Below are 17,818 nucleotides of genomic sequence, written 5' to 3' on the forward strand. Positions count from 1 at the left end.
CTACCCTTCCACATCCGGAAGCAGCAGTCGCTCCAGCAGGGTGTTTCCCGGCAATCTAGGGAACCCCTTCCAGGCCTTTCGTGCAAAGTCCCTAACCCAGGGGTGGGCAAACTACGGCCCGTGGGCCGCATGCGGCCCGCCAAAGGTCTTTATGCGGCCTACCAAGATCAAGTCATAAAAAAAAATTTTACAAAAAAAAAAAATTTTTTTTTAAATGTTTTATATTTTTTTTATAAGGTTAATGGGGGGGGGCTGTTGGGTTACTGGTATAGGGTGGATACGTTGACTTGAGTAGGGTGATCATTGCTCGGCACAACATCGAGGGCCGAAGGGCCTGTTCTGTGCTGTACTGTTCTATGTTCTATCTTGCCCACATAGCCCTCCTTTATGTGTGACCCTTTACTGCGAGAATCAGCAGGTCATTGGGTATCCTACTTGACCCCAATCTTGTTTTCATCAGATGCTTCAATCATCTGCCCATTTAAGATAAACTAATTCAACAATGACCAATGATTCAATCCTGGGTGTTTATCATCTGCATGGTTCAGTTACTTATTTAGCCATCAAAGCACCTCAGTACTTTGGTATGAGCTTTATGTCAAACCAGAATATAGTGATTAGTAGAATTCTTTTGTTTTGAAAATGCACAGGATTTATATTTATAGAAAGCTTCAGAAGATCAGACCATTGCACTTTTGCTATTTCTAAGTATATGTTGTAATCACAAAACTAATTCTATGACCTGATAAACAGAATCTGAGAAAAATATGAGTGACGATCACTCAGGGAGCCACGGAACATATGGGATCCAGCGTACTTATAGCCAAGACTGCAGCTTTAAAGACAACATGTACCACGTTGGAGATTATGTGTATGTTGAACCAGCTGAACCAAACCTCCTCCCTCACATTGTCTGCATTGAGAGACTCTGGGAAGATGACACCGGTAATGGGTTCAAATTGAATTTTTTTCTAGGAGCAAAGAATAAGTCAACACAATGAAACTAATTAAAATTCAGTTTGGTTATCTTAAAAATAATGAAACGCTCCTCCTAGATTCAGCCTCTGCAAACATGAATAGCCACTTTCCAAACAAATGCCTATTTTTTCACTTTCTAAGTTAGTTGAGATTCAATTCCTATTTTTTAACTTTCTATGTTATTGAGATTCACTTTATTTCATTTGAAAATTTACTCGTCAGTTTCAGTCAGTGATCTTTTTCAAAATATTTTATTCAAGGCATATTCATATAATCATACATTATAAATACCCAGCACCCACTCATCCCCCTGCTTCCCTAATACCCCTCTTCTCCCATCCTGCCTTCCCCATTTTATTTTAACCCCCCCCCCCCCCCCCCGAAACTGACCTTCTCCAGGCTCAGGAATTCCGCCGGGTCGCTCACCCAAACCCCCACTTTCGGCAACTCCGAGTCCCTCTATCCGAGCAAGATCCATCTCTGGGCTGCCAGGGAGGCAAAGGCCAAGACACCAGCCTCTCTCGCCCCCTGGACTCCCAGTTCTTCCGACACCCCAAATATCACTACCTCGTGGCCACTTTCATCCCCAGCACCTCGGACATTACGTCCGCAAAACCCTGCCAGAACCCCTTCAGCTTCGGACATGCCTAAACCATGTGGACATGATTCACGGGCCTCCCCGCGCACAGCCCACACCTATCCTGTACCCCCTCAAAAAACCTACTCATCCGTGTTACCGCCACGTGTCCTATGAATTACTTAAAAATGAATGAGGCCTTGCCTCGCCCACGAAGAGGACACATTCACCCCCAGCAGAACCTCAGCCCACGTCCCGGCCTCCACCTCTCCTCCCAGCTCCTCCTCTCACTTATGCTTTATGTCCCTCATTAGGATCCCCTCCCAGTCTATCAACTCCTTGTAGACCTTGGACACCTTCCCCTCCCCTATCTCCTCCTTCAACAGTACCTTATCCTGCAACCCCAGTTCGGCAGCCAGGATAGGACGGTACCTCTTCACAAAATCCCGGACCTGCAGGTACCTAAAACCGTTCCCCCTGTGCAACTCCTATTCGTCCTCCAGCTTCGGGAATCTGCCCCCTATAAACAGAATGCCAAATTGCTCAATCCCTGCCTGCTGCCACCCCCAAAACCTCAAATCCAGCCACCCCGGCGCAAACCTATGGTTGTCACAGATTGGTGCCCTAACCGAGGCACCCTCCAATCCCATATGCTGCCTCCACTGCTGCCACACCCTTCAGGCCAACACAGCCACTAGGCTCATGGAGCGTCTGGTCAGTGAGAACGGCAGAGGCGCTTTCAACAACACCCTTAAACTCGTTCCCCTCCACAAAGCCACCTCCATGGTAACCACTACCCCACTACCAATTTCCTAACCATGGCAATGTTTGCCGCCTAGCTTCCCACTCACCATCACGAACCTTTCCCCCCGACCCAACCTTGCGGGTCTGCCACAATATTCCCCACCTCAAACGCCACCTGCTTATTGACCAGCACCACCACCTCCTTGTGGTGATATGCATCACTGTAAATACACAAGGGGTTAATGTAGGTACACTGCAACTATGTAAACACTAGAGGGAGCACCAGAGACATCATGACACACAGACATTCAACCAATAGGTCAGTAAGATAGGACACAACCAATGGGCAGTCAAGACACACCCAGAGGTGACACTACCACAAGGGGGCTACCCATATAAAAGGACAGGGCACACATGCTCTTTCTCTTTCCATAGGCGACACTCGGAGAGACGGGCAGATCAGAGCATCACACCCACCGTATGGATTAGAGCAGACTGGTTAGTTAGATTGAGTTACTATAGTAAGATCAGCAGGAGAGTCGAACTCGAGTAGGAGAATTGTTAACTGTTGAATAAATGTGTTAAACTTGTCTCCCAAGTCTGAACCTTCCTTTGTCAGAGCATACATCAAGGAAGCAGCTTATGCTATATAAAGAAGCATAACACAACACTCCTCCTCTTCATATCCAGTCCCAAATGGAACACCTGCCCACCCATTCTTTCCTCAACCTTGTCTGGTCCCCTATCTTTAAGTGCATCTCCTGCAGGAAGGCCACGTCCACCTTCAGACTCCTTAGGTGCGCAAACACATGTGACCACTTGACTGGCCTATTCATCCCCCTCTCGTTCCATGTGACCAGCCTGTTTTGGGGCTTCCCACCGCCCTCCCCATCAGCCATACCCCTTTTATGGGCCAACCTTTGTCACACGACCCTCCTGGCCCACCCTCTGATGTCCAGTGCCATCGATCCTTTTCCAACTAAGCCACATCAACCACACCCTTGTTAGCCACCCTCACCCCACTCTCCCACAAAACATCAATCCATCCCTCCCCCCCCCCCTCCCCCCCACCCCATGGCTACCTGCTAACAACCCCCACCGTATTCAGTTAACTAACCCACCCAGCTAGCAGAGTGGCCACGCCCAAGGCCTCCAACCTCCCTACCCCCCAATTCCCACCCCGCCCATACTCCCCTAAAGAGTAGCAACGGGTGCACTCACCCTTGATGGTCCCCTAAGAACAGCCGGCCCTCCGAAAACCCCGCCATCAAAATAAAGGAAACACGTCAAAGGGAAAAACATTTCAGAAAACAAACAAACAACCAGACACAAACTCCTCCAAAGTTCAATTCCACACTCTCCTTCCAGTCCATTGTCCCTCATGAACTCCATCACCTCTTCTGGCAATGCAAAATAGTACTCACGCTTCTGGAAAGTCACTCAGGGGTCACCACTCCAAACTTTGTAAAGAGGGCACCCTTGAACGGTTAAATCCGGCCCAACTCTTCGCCAGTTCTGCTCTCAAGACCTGATACACCTGCAGCTCGTTCCCTTCCCAGGTGCACTTTCTCATCTGCCTCGCCCATCGTACGATCTCCTTAACCAGAATGCGGTGCATCCACATCACCATCGCCCTTGGTGGCTTCACTGCTTGTGGTCTCCTCATCAGCACCCTATGCACTCGGTCGACCTCCAACATTTTGGCCATGTACATGCTGGCCTCCGCACCTTTGATGTCTTTGGGCATCCCTACGATCCTCAGGTTTTGTCTTCTGAAGCAATTCTCCAGATCCTCCACCTTCTCCTTCAGCCTAATTTGGGACCAATCAGGCCAACTGTTCCTCGTGCTTCCCCACCACCTCCTCAACTTTCTGGATCGCCCGGCCCTGGGACTCCAGCCTCTGTTCTACTTTCTGGATCTCCAATTTAATTGGTTCCACCACTTTGGCCAAGTCCTCCAGGGCCTCTTTCCTCTGCTGACTGAACTTTATGTTCAGAAACTCCACTAGCTGCTCCATTGACCACTGGACGTGCAGAATAGCCCCCTTGTCCTCCGCCATCTTATCCTGTGGCACGCCACAAAGACTCTCCTGTTCCAGCAGCTCTCTTCTTCTCGCTCCACTCCTAGTTCGTGGATCCAACCACCAGCCACATCAGAGGAGTAATACCTTCTACAGGCACTCCTGCACTTCTTGCCATCAAATACTTCACCTTTCGGGCAGGGAAAAGACCAAAAAATACCGCCTTGAGCCAGAGCCACCAAATGTGCGACCACTCACTCTATGGACGCCGCGAGAAGTCCCATCAGTGTGATCTTTAATCACTTCTGCTACTGTGTCTTGCCACAGATCTCACAAGTGACTTGCATCCAAGAAAAGTATCTTGTTGCTTTCTGATGATCCTTGATTTCAGAATTGTACAGCCAATGCTGAGTTCAGCCGTTGAATCATTTGTGAGCCCTGGTTTTGTTGCAAAGGCATCCTTAAAGTCCATGTCTAAATAGAAAGAGACTTATCTGCTGCAGCTGATCAGACCAACCCAGCTGACATCAACTGTCAGCTACTCTTAAGGAAGAAGTGACCTGGGACTTGTATATCCTACTCCATCTTAAAGTTTGCAGTTTCATGATAGTATCATAACAATGACAGAGCAGTAGTATAGTAGAGAGCATTCTTCTGAGGTTCAGTAACGTGTTATATCTGATTATGCAATGCATTAATGATGCACATATATCTTCAAAGAAGTTTCAATTATACCTGTTTGCTTAAAATTGCTATTAAAATTAATTTTGTTGATTTTTATTTATTACTTTTCATGATTTTTTTTTTCTAACTGAACTATATTGTGCACAATATATTTTACAGGTGAGAAATGGCTGTATGGTTGCTGGTTTTATCGGCCAAATGAAACTTTCCACTTGGCCACACGCAAATTCCTTGAAAAAGAAGTTTTCAAAAGTGACTATTATAATAAAGTACTGGTCAGCAAAATTCTTGGCAAATGTGTAGTTATGTTTGTAAAGGTGAATATTTGTTTTCTAATTTCTATATAGTACCATTTTACTGAAAAATGAAATGTAAGGTACAGAGCAACTTGGTGATAATACAGTACAATGTATTTTTGTCCATGTGTACAGATTGGTAGGACATTTTACACCTCTGAATCTCTACACTTACCATTTCTTACATCAGTAATAATAATAATAATATTGCAGCTTTATTAAGTTATTTAGAAAGTGAAATGTCTTCCCATGATGGAAATTGGGAGAGTCATCCCAGTCTGTAACCCCTCTACCTAAAAGTTGGATTTAGACCTGCATTTGTAAAGGCCTGCAATCAATCAGGGAAGTTAGGGGATTCAGATAATTAAAAGGGGGAATAATATGCTTTGTTTCCCAACCCCATCAAATTTTATCCCCATACCATTACTCTCCTGAAAATGATGTCATTAAGATTCTGCCATCAGCCATCCGGTATCTTGCTCAAATGCCAATTCTTCACTTATGAGCCTAATAGCAAACATTGGTTTGCTGAGAGGATACATCACAACTAAACCTTATCCTGACCTCGGTCAATACCCATCAATGCAAATGCACATTTTCTAGTGTTACTAGGAACCCTGGCATATCTGAAGTGCAATTTTTTTTCTTCCCTACCCCAAATATCGAAGATCTTTAGTGGTAAAGCCGCTGCTGCTGATACAAATGTCCTAATTTAGCAATCAGGAGCATGTCTGGGAACGTCCTGTTGTGGTTTATCGCATTGGTCCATTGGAGAACACGTGTACTTTAGATTCCTCGTTGAATTTCTTTTTATATTCACATCTGTCCATTTGGTTTTAAATGAATCATTTTCCTATGACTCGTTTTGATTGCAAACGATTTCGAGTCAGACATGGGTAGAAAGTCATTTTTTTTTTGTTTTTTTTAAAATTTAGAGTACCCAGTTATTTTTTTATCCAATTAAGGGGCAATTTAGCATGGCCAATCCACCTAACCTGCACATCTTTGGGTTGTGGGGCTGAAACCCACGCAGACATGGGGAGAATGTGCAAACTCCACACAGACAGTGACCCAGGGCCGGGATTCGAACCCGGGTCCTCAGCGCTGCAGTCCCAGTGCTATCCACTGTGCCACATGCCACCCAGGTAGAAAGTCACCTTAGGCAGTGGTGCAAATGGGTCTTGATTTGTTTTAATTGCAGTGAACTGAACATCAGATGCTGCACATAGCAGGCAGTGAATCTGACACCACATATTCTTCACCAAGATTAATTTCTACCACTTAGTGTTCCACTTGATTTCATCAGTCTTCATGATTGTATTAAGTAATGTTAAAATTGTTAAAGTATTTTTTATATTATCTGAACAATTTAACTGTTGAAAATAAGAACAATATGGTACAGACATTGGCGGCGGGATTCTCCATTTTGCCGGCGCCTGGGGGTTTCCCGACGACGTGGGGCTGCCCCACAATGGGAAACCCCATTGACCGGCCGGCGAAACGCAGAATCCCGTCAGCGGGTAAGGGCAGAAATGTGGCGCGGTGGGGCAGAGAATCCAGCCCAATGTGTTTTTAACCTTTCCTTCCTCTAACAATCAATGTAGGAATACTTTAAAATTCGCCCAGAGGGCTTCAGAGATGAAGATGTATTTGTCTGTGAATCTCGATATTCAGCAAAAACCAAGTCTTTCAAAAAGATTAAGTTGTGGACTATGCCTCTAAGTGCAGTGAAGTTTGTTCCAAGAAACACTCCACTGCCAGTTGTTCGAGTTGCTTCCGTATTCGCTAACGCAGATAAAACAGAAAACAAAGAATCTGTTGAATTAATCCCTGAAGAAACCAAAGGTGACGAGAGTAACAGCATTATTGATAAGGTACAAACATTTGTTTTATATGAAAGGTTAGGATGAAAATTATTTTCTATGTACATGGGAAAATTTGGGTGTTGGTAACAATATTGTCAAATTAAATATGTGCTTGGATTTTGTTGTCCACTATAGGTGGCAGCTCGGGTAGAAACCTGTTTCAAGTGGCTTATGTTATTATACATTTTCTCCTTAATAGGAAAATGTTGTATCAATATGAAAACTGTACTGTATCTCAGGAATCTATAAAAGTGATGTTGGCTCATCAGCATTAGATCCAGGAGGTGTTATTCCACCTCTTGAAATAGCTTCCTGGAGCTTAACATCCGCACCAACTATGGTATATGGTCATAGGAAAATAGAAAGAGGGGAAATGAAAAAGTATCCAGTTGATAAATGGTCACTTATCCATTAGATTGTGAGCCTCACGTGCCAAGAATCAGTTTGGCTCAATTGATGAGAATTTTTGTTGATAAGCAAAAAGGTCATTATACAGGAAACAACGTAAAGGTTAGGACAGACACATGGGTTATGGGAAAGACATAGCAACAAAACAAATAAACTATGAGAACTATTTCAAAAAATCATTTGCAACATTAATTTATTTTCTGAAGGTCTGTCTGACTTTACATGTCATGCCTGTCTGACACAAATCTATAGAACACTCTCTTATAATTGATAATATCATCCATTTTAGTCCTTCCATGGGTGGACTATTTCATATTGACCACCTTCTGTATGGAAAAGTTATAATTTAACTATTCAGTCACCCGTTCACATTTAAACTTTAATTTGTTTCCCATTTCCTTGGATTTTTCTGTTCTACTCAGTTAATTATATCGGGGTAAAACTGACAGCAGCTTCTGACATTTGCGCGTACAAAACATTGAAATCTGCAATTTGCTTTGAATAATAACCTGGTTCTTCATAAGCATGCCCCGATGTTCAGAGATCCTTGGCTAATTAATTACCCATTGCCTTCACTCTAAAAATGGCTGAAAAAGTTGTGGCCTGTTCAGTCATGGGCTAACTGCATGTCTAACACTCATAACTGATAATTAGTACTGAGCAACCTCTCTGCACTGAAAATGTAATTTTACAAATGTGAAGTCTCAGTCCTTCAGAAAAGAAATTAATGTCGCAAAGGTTTTTTTGAAATATTTCTCATAGTTTATTTGTTTTGTTGCTATGTCTTTCCCATAACCCATGTGTCTGCCCTAATATTTACGTTGTTTCCTGTACAATGATACTTGGAGCTTTTTGAATTTTTTGCTGGCTACTTGAGGGTTCTTCAATCTGGTTGAACAGTCTTTCTGCTGCTTTTCTACTCACAGAAGCCACAAAGAGAACACCAAATTCAGACAAATGCAGGATTACTAGAAATCTCCAACAATAATCTTGTGAAAACCCTATGGGCAATATTATGCAAGGTGAACAGCGAAAGCCATTCATTCCCGGCTCCCAGCAGAAGCTAGGCTAATATATTTTTGTTAAGCTGGTTCCTAGAGCAATGTTCAATATTATCTACTTCTTGTCACTTTTTCCATGATGTAAATATTCCTGAGCATCTGGCATAGTGTAAGAACTTTTCCACTAAAAATGACAAATCTTTCTCCTGTGTTATCTGACCTACCTTACGTGGCTTGATGTCATACTTTATTTTATAATGCTCCTGTGACGCACCTTGTGACATTTTACTTCTTTGATGGCGCTATATAAATATAAGTTGTTGCTGTTTGAGGATTATTTGGAACTCTTTTCAATGTTATTATTTAAGTTTTACTTTGCATTCCCACTTCTTACTCCCAGCTTCATGACTTTGCATTTTTGTGCAATATATTACATCTTCCACTTATTCACCAAATTTCCCATCCTCTTGTGTGATGTTGTGTTGTTACACATGTTGTTTACCTAATCCCATCACTGTGTTTTTACCAATGGAATATTTTGATTGTATGTATTTTTAAATTTAGAATACCCAATTATTTTTTCCAATTAAGGGGTAATTTAGCATGGCCAATCCACCTGCCCTGCACATCTTTGGATTGTAGGGGTGAGACCTACGCAGATATGGGAATGATGTGCAAATTCCACACGGACAGTGACTTGGGGCCGGGATCAAACCTGTGTTCTCGGCACTGTAAGGCAGCAGTGCTTAAAAACTGCGCCACTTTGCCGCCCTGTAGTCTGAATATCTATCAATATTTTTGATGGCTGTCTAAGTGTTTGCTAATGCATCAAACTTAGTTTTTCACTCATTTCCTTAATGCTTGCCTTCCTACATTTAGATATTTTTGTTGAGCTCAACTTTTCTATCATAAGTCTAATTTAAAATTCCACCATATTCTAGTCCTTGTTACCTAGTCACCCTTGGCTTAGTCCATATCTCCTACTCCTTCGTAATTACATAAAGCAAATCTGGTTTTGTTCCACTTGAGGTTTCTGTGACTATTTGAGGCTTGTATATCCACAAATTTAGGATGTTCCAAATAATCCATGCATCAGCAACAACTTTTATTTATAGAGTGCCTTTAACATAATAAATATCCCACGGATTTTTAAAATAAAAATAAGTGTGACACCAAGCCACACAAAAAGATATTGGGCGTGCAATCTAACAGAAAATCTTCTAAGTGTCACTTCAAGCGGGTTTGGCTGGGAGTTTCTCCCGGTCTGTTGGTGAGTTTTTTTATTCGTCACTGGCTGGGCCAGCATTTTGTTGCTCATCCCTAATTTCTCTTGAACTGAGTGGTTTGCTAGGTCATTTCAGAGGGAGATAGTTAAGAGTCAATCATATTGCTCTGTGGTTCTAGAGTCACATGTAGGACAGACCGGATAAGGATGGCAGATTTCCTTCCCTGAACCAGTAGTGAACCAGATGGGTTTTTATGACAATCGACAATGGTTTCATTGGTCATCCATTACACCTTTAATTCCAACTTTTTATTGCATTCAAATTTCACCATCTGCCATGGTGGGATTTGAACCCTGGACTGCAGAGCATTACCCTGGACCTCTGCATTATGGGTCCAGTGACAATATCACTACGCCACCACTATCTAGCGGTGCGATTTAATGACCACATTGCGCTTAAGCGGTTAGATCGCGGGAGAGGCCAAAAATGAGAAACGCACCAGCCGCCGTTCAGTTTGCGATGTCACTGGCCCACTTCCATTGGTGAAATCAGGAACCTGCCCTAGTGTGGCGAGAAACCAATAATCACCACTTAAAGGCAATCTCCATGCAATTAACGGGAGCAACCCCCTATCTAACGGCCTCCTGTCATCTAACTGCCTCTGCAGCACATGGTCACAATTATTACACCTTTTTCAAATGTTGAAACTATCGGAAGGGCCGCTGTAGGGATCCGAGGAGGTGACCAGGCATCTTCTCTCCCGGACAATGAGGCTGGGGTTGTTGCCCCAGTGCTGGGGGAAGAGGGTCTTGGCCAGAGTAGCCTGCCATCTGTGTTGGGGAGATGCGGAGCCAGGGATGCCGGCCCATGACCTTAGTAGATGGGTGCCTGAGTGCCCGCAGGACCACCGTGCCGCCCCCTGGACCATGTGTACCCGTTAAGGGGGCAACCCCTGCCTGTCTGCCCCATTGACCACCCATAACTCCCACTGACCATGGAGGCCTCTGGCCCGCGACTGAAATCTATTGCTAATTGAGAATTGGCAATCGTAGTTAATTGATTACTTCACTGCTCCCAAGTGGATTTCCATGGATAGGCGTGCCATGTAGCATGTGGAAGTTATTGCCTCGTATCCCAATCAAACTGTAATGTCTGGATGCTGTGCCTGAACACTGCAGGAGGAAAATTACGGATGCAGCGGCTAACACCCAGGGGCTAGGCCCCTGCACCAGGGACATTTCAGCGATCAGAGGGTGGGAAGGGAGCAGTGCCCTTCCAGGTAATGTTACATGTGGGTGTCTGGGGTACAGGATGTGGGATGTGGGTTCCGATGAGCAAGGGCTCCCGTTGCGTCCGGGGGAGGGGAGGGTTCGGATGGCTTGGGGCAGGGGGTGGCGCAGGGGACAGCAATGGGGGAATGCAGGGTCCCGGGTTGGAAGACACCGCTGGTTGTCCGTTTCACACCCTCCCCAATTCTTTGCAGATATCACATGGAATGGATAATATCTTGGACCCCGTGAAGCTGCCCTCGTGGTGCTGCTGGCAGGCCAGACAGCCAGACGCCGGAGAAGGCAGCAGCAGCAGCGTCGACAGAGGCTTGAGGCAGCGGCCCCCTGAGCAAAGGAACGGTGCGGCACCTGTGTCCTCGCGGACATGGCACCACATGGACCTAGTGGCCGTCAAGGTCACCGCAGCCCTAAACTTCTGTGCCTCAGGATCATTCCAGGGCTCGAGCAGGGACTTGCGTGGCACCTCACAAGCTACAACCCACAGTGCATCCGTGTCGTCACGGATGCCCTGTTTGCCCGGGCTGCTAACTGTATAAACATGGGCCAGGGCCAACAGGATGCCGGGCAGCAGGATTCGCCACCATCTTTGGAATGCCCCAGTTCCAGGATGTAGTGATGGCACCTTGTCGCCTTGCGCTCACCAGGCAGTCAGGGAGTGCCCTTGATCAACAGGAAAGGGTTCCACTCCCTCGTATACGGCCACCAAATGAAGATCAGGGAGTGGACACGACAGCTACATCCTGAGGCAGTCAGACAACCCCGGCCTCTTCGAGGACCACTCCAGGATGGCCAGTTGGTTCTTGGGATAAGGAAATATCTGCTGAGGACCTGGCTAATGACGCCTGTACAGAGGCCAATGACCGATGCGGAGACCCGATACAATGAGGCACATGTGGCCACCCGGGCTGTCAATGAGCGGTGCATCGGACTCCTCAAAATGCGATTCCGATGCCTCAACCGCTCTGGTGGTGCACTGAGGTACACCCACCCCCCCCCCCCCCCCCCCCCACCCCGAGGGTAGCCCGCTTGGTGGTGGTCTGCTGTGCCCTCCACAACCTGGCACAACAGTGGAGCTCTGGGTTGGCACACAGTGCCCCCTCTTCCCGGTTGGTGCCCATAGGGTCCTGGGGTTCACCTCGGGGCAGGGGGGCAGCTGGATCAAGCCTGACTGCCCCTGTGTCATCTTGCTCTGCCAGCCTTGGTGGCTTCTCAATGTCTGCAGCACGGTGTCGACACCCTCTGTGGTGCTCCTCAGTGACTGGAACATGCTGTGGAGTGTCCTGCAATGCCCACCTGCAACTGGGACATGTTTTCTCAGCGCCTCGACCACACCTACCTGAGACAGGGACACCTCCCCAGCAACCAGGATGTGTTCTGAAGGGCCTCAGTAATGCCCTCCCGAGACTGGGACATGCTCTGCAGCACGACGGTTATGCCCACCTGAGACTGGGACATGCTCGGCTGTGCCTCGGCTATGCCCTACCTGAGACTGAGACACCTCCCTCAGTGACCGGGATCTGCTCTGGAGGTCTTCGGCAATGCCCACCTGAGAATGGGGAATGCTCGGCAATGCCTCATCAAGGTCTACCTGGGACTGGGACATCGCCCAACGACTGGGACATGCTGAGGTGCTCAGTCATGGCCGTCACTGAGTGAGCCATGCCTTGGACGCTTCCATTCATGCTTCCGACGTCGCCATCTCTTGGTGTCCGTAGACTCTGGGACTCCACCAATCGGCTAGGTGCCTGCCGGAGTGTCACTAACATCCCCCTCTGAATATCAAGGTCACACCCTAGCATCTGCATCAGCTCTGAGTAAACCCTTGGTTCAGACGCTCAGCATCTGACTGGGACCCAGCTCATTGTGTGTCTCTGCGCTGGTGGAAGTTGGTGATGGAGGCGGGGACCCCGACTGGACATCTTCTGCAGGAGAATGAGCATGTGGTCAGTGGGAGGGTTGAATCATTCAGCATGGCATTAACAACTCGTGTGACAGGTCATCTGGGTGGGGGCCGATGGAACCTCGCCTTTGCACCATACGCCAACCTCTACGTCGGCATCAGATCTGTCCTCAGCCACCCTGCAACCTCCAGGTCCATTCCTCGTAGGGGATGAGAACTCTGATGTCCAGCACCCGGTCGCCTGTCTGGGCCTTTCCTCCCCATTGTGGCCCAACTTCTCCTGCGAGGACACAGGGGACATGTGTTGTTCATCGCCGGGGTGGGGGGCATAGGCGCACTGCTGGACATGTGTGGGGTGGTGCCAGGCACATTCTCGTTAGCGGGTGGGTGCCAAGGGGCCGGTGCCAACCCGCCCATGCGACGCAGTGGCCGTTGACCTTTTGACACTGGGTGCCAGTCCTCCTGATGATGCTCCCTAAGCTGACGGCCGCTACCACTTCCTTCCTGGCTGCCCTGTGGCTGAGTCTCCGAGCACCTTGGAGGAATAGGGCATTCCATCTGACTTTGACCACATTCAACAGTCTGGCCACGTCGGCATCCCCAATCGTGGGGCTGGTCTCCTCAGTGAGGTGGCTGCAAGCTGTGTGAGTTTGACTGTCCAGGAGTGGGGGACTGGCGAGCGTGGTCCTGGCGTATCAGCGTGGGACAGCCATTTGTGGCATGAAGGCCATGGGGTCTCTAAGTGGACCAATTAACGTTTTATAGCGAGCATCGGGAAGCTCGCAGCAGTTCCCGCTTGCTACCACACTTAGAAGCTTTTTGAACAAATTGCACCCTTAGACATTTTTTCCGGTCCTGGGGAGTTTCTCCCCGGGCTAGCCCACACTTTTTCCATTACGGGGGAGCTGAATTCGCCTGCCAGACCAGCTCCTCCAAGATCAGGCCACCATTTTGAAAGGATGCCCGATCTCTTAAGTGAGCTTGAGGGTCTCCCATACTCCCCACCCATGTGGTACAATGTCACCCCCCACATGGGCATTCCCCGCAACACCCCAAGCGGGGACACCCCACTATGGGGTCGCTGAAGGCACCCCTTTTGAGGCCTTCCCATGCCCCCCTCTCCCCCCCCCCCCTTCCAGGACCCCTCCTCAACCTTCCAGAGGCCCCTTCACATCTGCCCTTCACCTCCTCACCCTTCATATGCCCCCTCATCCCTCATTTCATGGGCATGGCCCCCTCAGGCCCTGACCCTTGGCAGTGGCACCCAGGTACTGTGGCAGTGCTAAAGTGCCAGAGGAGAGAATGCCACCCTGCCCTGTCCATGCCAACCTAGGGGCCTCCAGTGGCCTGGGAGGACCTCGCCCAAGGTACCTTTCCACCTGGTCCACTTTTGCGTAGATCAGTACTAAACCGTGCTCAGCTGGAGTCTCCCTGGGGATGCTGGTAGATGCTGGGAGCCGGTTAGATCCGGCATCAGCACAGTAAAGTCGGTTCTTAAATCCCCTTAGCTGTGTGAAGCTGGGTTCCGCCCATTGTGGGTATTACTGCTGGCGGTAAGCCCGAGCGAGGCCTCCCCCAGGATCTACCGACGGTGTCCCGCTCCAATTCGGGTGGGACCCGGCTGGTAGATCGTACCCATTAAATCAGAAAACCGAAAGCTTGGCTCAAAGGGGTAGGTTTTAAAGAGTGTCTTAAGTAGGAAAGCAAGACTGAAGGGCATGGGGAGGTATTCCCGAGCTTCGGGGCCAAGGAAACTAGACATGGGCACCTGTCGTGGACTGATTTAAAATATTGGATGCATGGGAAGCCAAAATTAGAGATGTTCAGAGGGTTGTGGGGTAGAGAGATACAGAGTGGAGGGCTGAGACCTTGGAGTAATTTGAAAACAGGAATAATAATTTTAACATTAAGATATTGTTCGACTAGGAGCCCATGTAGGTCAGTGAGCACAGGGACGATGGGGGGAGAAAGACTTGGTGCATGGGCAGCAAAGTGTTGAATGATCTCCAGTTTAAAGAAGTTGAATCCGGGAGACTAGCCAGGAGTGCCAAACCTCCTGCAAACCTTTCTAAATGTATATGTTTTTAAAATTAAGAGAGAGTCTGTGCCCTGGTCAGTACTAAAATTAATAGTAAAACTTAACCAACCAGCAAGTAGGGTTCCACTGTGTTGTATTTGCTTGTGTGTGCACATTATCAGCTCCACATCTACTGAGATCTACTGAGACCAAAATCTGTAATATAACAACATCCTTTATACTGTACTTTCCAGAAGAGTATGGGTTTTAATATAGCAGTACAGAATGTCCCATTTTCTCTGTAAATATAATCCAACAATGTGCCAGACTGCCACATGGAAATATGATATTGTGGCTATAACAGAACCTGGCTTGAAGAAAAGCAATCATTGGGTGGGAAGGTATACACCATTTTATCCTGTTTCTCCTTGTTCTGTGGTTGGACTTAGAGGCATCAAGTTATGTCTAATAATTGTATCAAACCTGTTATACTGCTGTTCTCTGTATCCATGTATGCTGAACCTTTTATTTGTTGTTTGCTGTGCTGTATAATTTTCCTGGTTTTGTTGTGATGTTTGTTAAAGTGTAAAACCTTGTTCATTTTTTTAATAAGTATTTTTATTAAGGTTCCAAGACTGGATAAGATGCATCCAAGGATACTGAAGGAAGTTGAGAGTGGAAATTTTGCAGGCACTAGCCATAATTTTCCAGTCTTCCTTAGACTCAGGATCAGAGGACTGGATAATTGCAAATATTTTTCTTGTTTAAAAAAGAATGTAGAAATAAGCTCAGCAACTACAGGATAGACTGGTCAGTTTAACCTTGATGGGGGAGAGCTTTTGGAAACGATAATTCTGGACAAAATTAAGTCACTTGGGCAAAGCTAGATTATTTAAGGAAAGCTGACACGGATTTGTTAAGGGCAAATCATGTTTAACTTGCTGAAGTTTTTGGAGGAGTAATGCTATTAATGTGGAATACGTAGACTTCCAAAAGGCCTTTGATAAAATGCCACACAACAGACTTGAGAACTCTTGGAATAGGAACGTCAGTGGCAACTTGGAAATGAAAGTGGCTGAATAACAAGAAACAAGAGAGGAGTGCTTAATGGATGTTTGTCGGACTGGAGGAAGGTACATAATGGAGTTCACCAGAGGTCGGTGTTAGGACCCATGCTCTTCTGGATATGCTTCAACCTGGACCTTAATGCACATAGCACAGTTTCAGAAGATACAGAAATTGGAAATATTGTGAACTATGAGCAAGATATTGAAGACGGGTTGGTAGAATGGGTGGACAAGTGGCAGATGAAATTTAATGTAGAGAACTGTGAATTGATTCATTTCGGTAGGATGAATGTGGAGAAACAATTTAAAATAAAGATTGCAATTCTAAAGGGGGTGCAGGAACAGAGGGACCTGGGTGTATATGAGATGTTGGAGCAGAATTAGGCCATTCCTCGTCTCCATTCTCCTGCTTTTTCTCCATAACCCCTAATCTCCTTATTAATCAAGAACACCAGATTTGTGCTTGAGGTGCAGTTACCTACAGGGCTACAGACCAAGAGCTGGAAGGTGGAATTAGACAGAATAGTTATTTCTTAGAACATAAGAAGTAGGGCGGCACGGTGGCACAGTGGTTAGCATTGCTGCCTACGGCGCTGAGGACCCGGGTTCGAATCCCGGCCCTGGGTCACTGTCTGTGAGGAGTTTGCACATTCTCCCCGTGTCTGCGTGGGTTTCACCCCCACAACCCAAAGATGTGCAGGGTAGGTGGATTGGCCACGCTAAATTGCCCCTTAATTGGAAAAAATGAATTGGATATTCTAAATTTATAAAAAAAAAAAGAACATAAGAAGTAGGAGCCAGGAGTAGGCAATTTAGTCCCTCGAGCCTGCTCCACTGTTCAGCATGATAATGGCTGATCTCATCATGGCAGCGTCTCCACCGTACTCCCTGTTCTCTATAAACGTTCAACCCATTCCTAATTAAAAATCTGTCTAACTCCTCCTTAACTTTACTCACTGTCCCAGCATCCACCGCAATCTGGGGTAGCAAATTCCACAGATTCATCACCCCTTGGGAGAAGTAATTTCTCCTCATCTCGGTTTTAGATTTGCTACCCCTTATCCTGAGACTGTGACCCCTTGTTCCAGAATGTTGTACAAGAGGAAGCATCTGCTCCATGTCTACTTTATCCATACCTTTTATCATCTTGTATACCTTAATTTGATCTTCCCTTTTTCTTATAAACTCGACAGAGTATGGGCCTAAACTGCTCAATCTCTCTTCATAAGACAAATCCCTCACCTCTGAAATCAATCTAGTGAACCTCCTTTGAACTGCGTCCAATGTCACTACATCTTTCCTCAAATTAGATCACCAGTCAGCTCTCAATAGCATCCTGACAATTGATGTTTTGTGCAAGGGAAACAACTGAAACCTCAATACCGCTGCTAAATGCTCAAGATTGTCAAAACAATGATTTCCTGACTTGCAATTTATATATTTTTCTCAGAACTCAGTTGTCCTTGGTTCAATTCTCCATTGCTGTTTATTGTCAGTAGATGTCAAATGCAGTCCTTACAGAAAATATTATTATACAATCTGTCTGCTCAGGACCGAGAGGATGTGCCAGTGGAAATTTCAAGTGGAGAACCAGGCTGCCAGTATTATGAGCAGCTTCACTATAATGAATTGTGGCTCAAAGTTGGAGATTGTGTGTACATAAAATCACATGGTTTAGTGCAACCACGTGTAGGCAGGTCAGTAACTTATCAAAAAGTTTTCAATTGTATTGCAAATTTTCACTT

General features: G+C 46.4%; 1 protein-coding gene across 12 annotated transcripts in view; it reads left to right on the forward strand.

Moving 5' to 3' along the window:
• pbrm1 (polybromo 1) overlaps nucleotides 1-17,818 on the forward strand; it is a 102,030-nt gene that overhangs the window by 54,734 nt on the left and 29,478 nt on the right. For all 12 annotated transcript variants that reach the window (XM_038812570.1, XM_038812575.1, XM_038812576.1 and 9 more), the window contains 4 exons: nucleotides 754-945; nucleotides 5,164-5,321; nucleotides 6,905-7,174; nucleotides 17,625-17,770. In XM_038812570.1, coding sequence (XP_038668498.1) covers nucleotides 754-945; nucleotides 5,164-5,321; nucleotides 6,905-7,174; nucleotides 17,625-17,770 — 766 coding nt within the window. The remainder of the gene's footprint in view (nucleotides 1-753; nucleotides 946-5,163; nucleotides 5,322-6,904; nucleotides 7,175-17,624; nucleotides 17,771-17,818) is intronic.

The sequence above is a fragment of the Scyliorhinus canicula genome, chromosome 11, assembly GCF_902713615.1.
Source record: "Scyliorhinus canicula chromosome 11, sScyCan1.1, whole genome shotgun sequence".
Taxonomy (NCBI): Eukaryota; Metazoa; Chordata; class Chondrichthyes; order Carcharhiniformes; family Scyliorhinidae; genus Scyliorhinus; species Scyliorhinus canicula.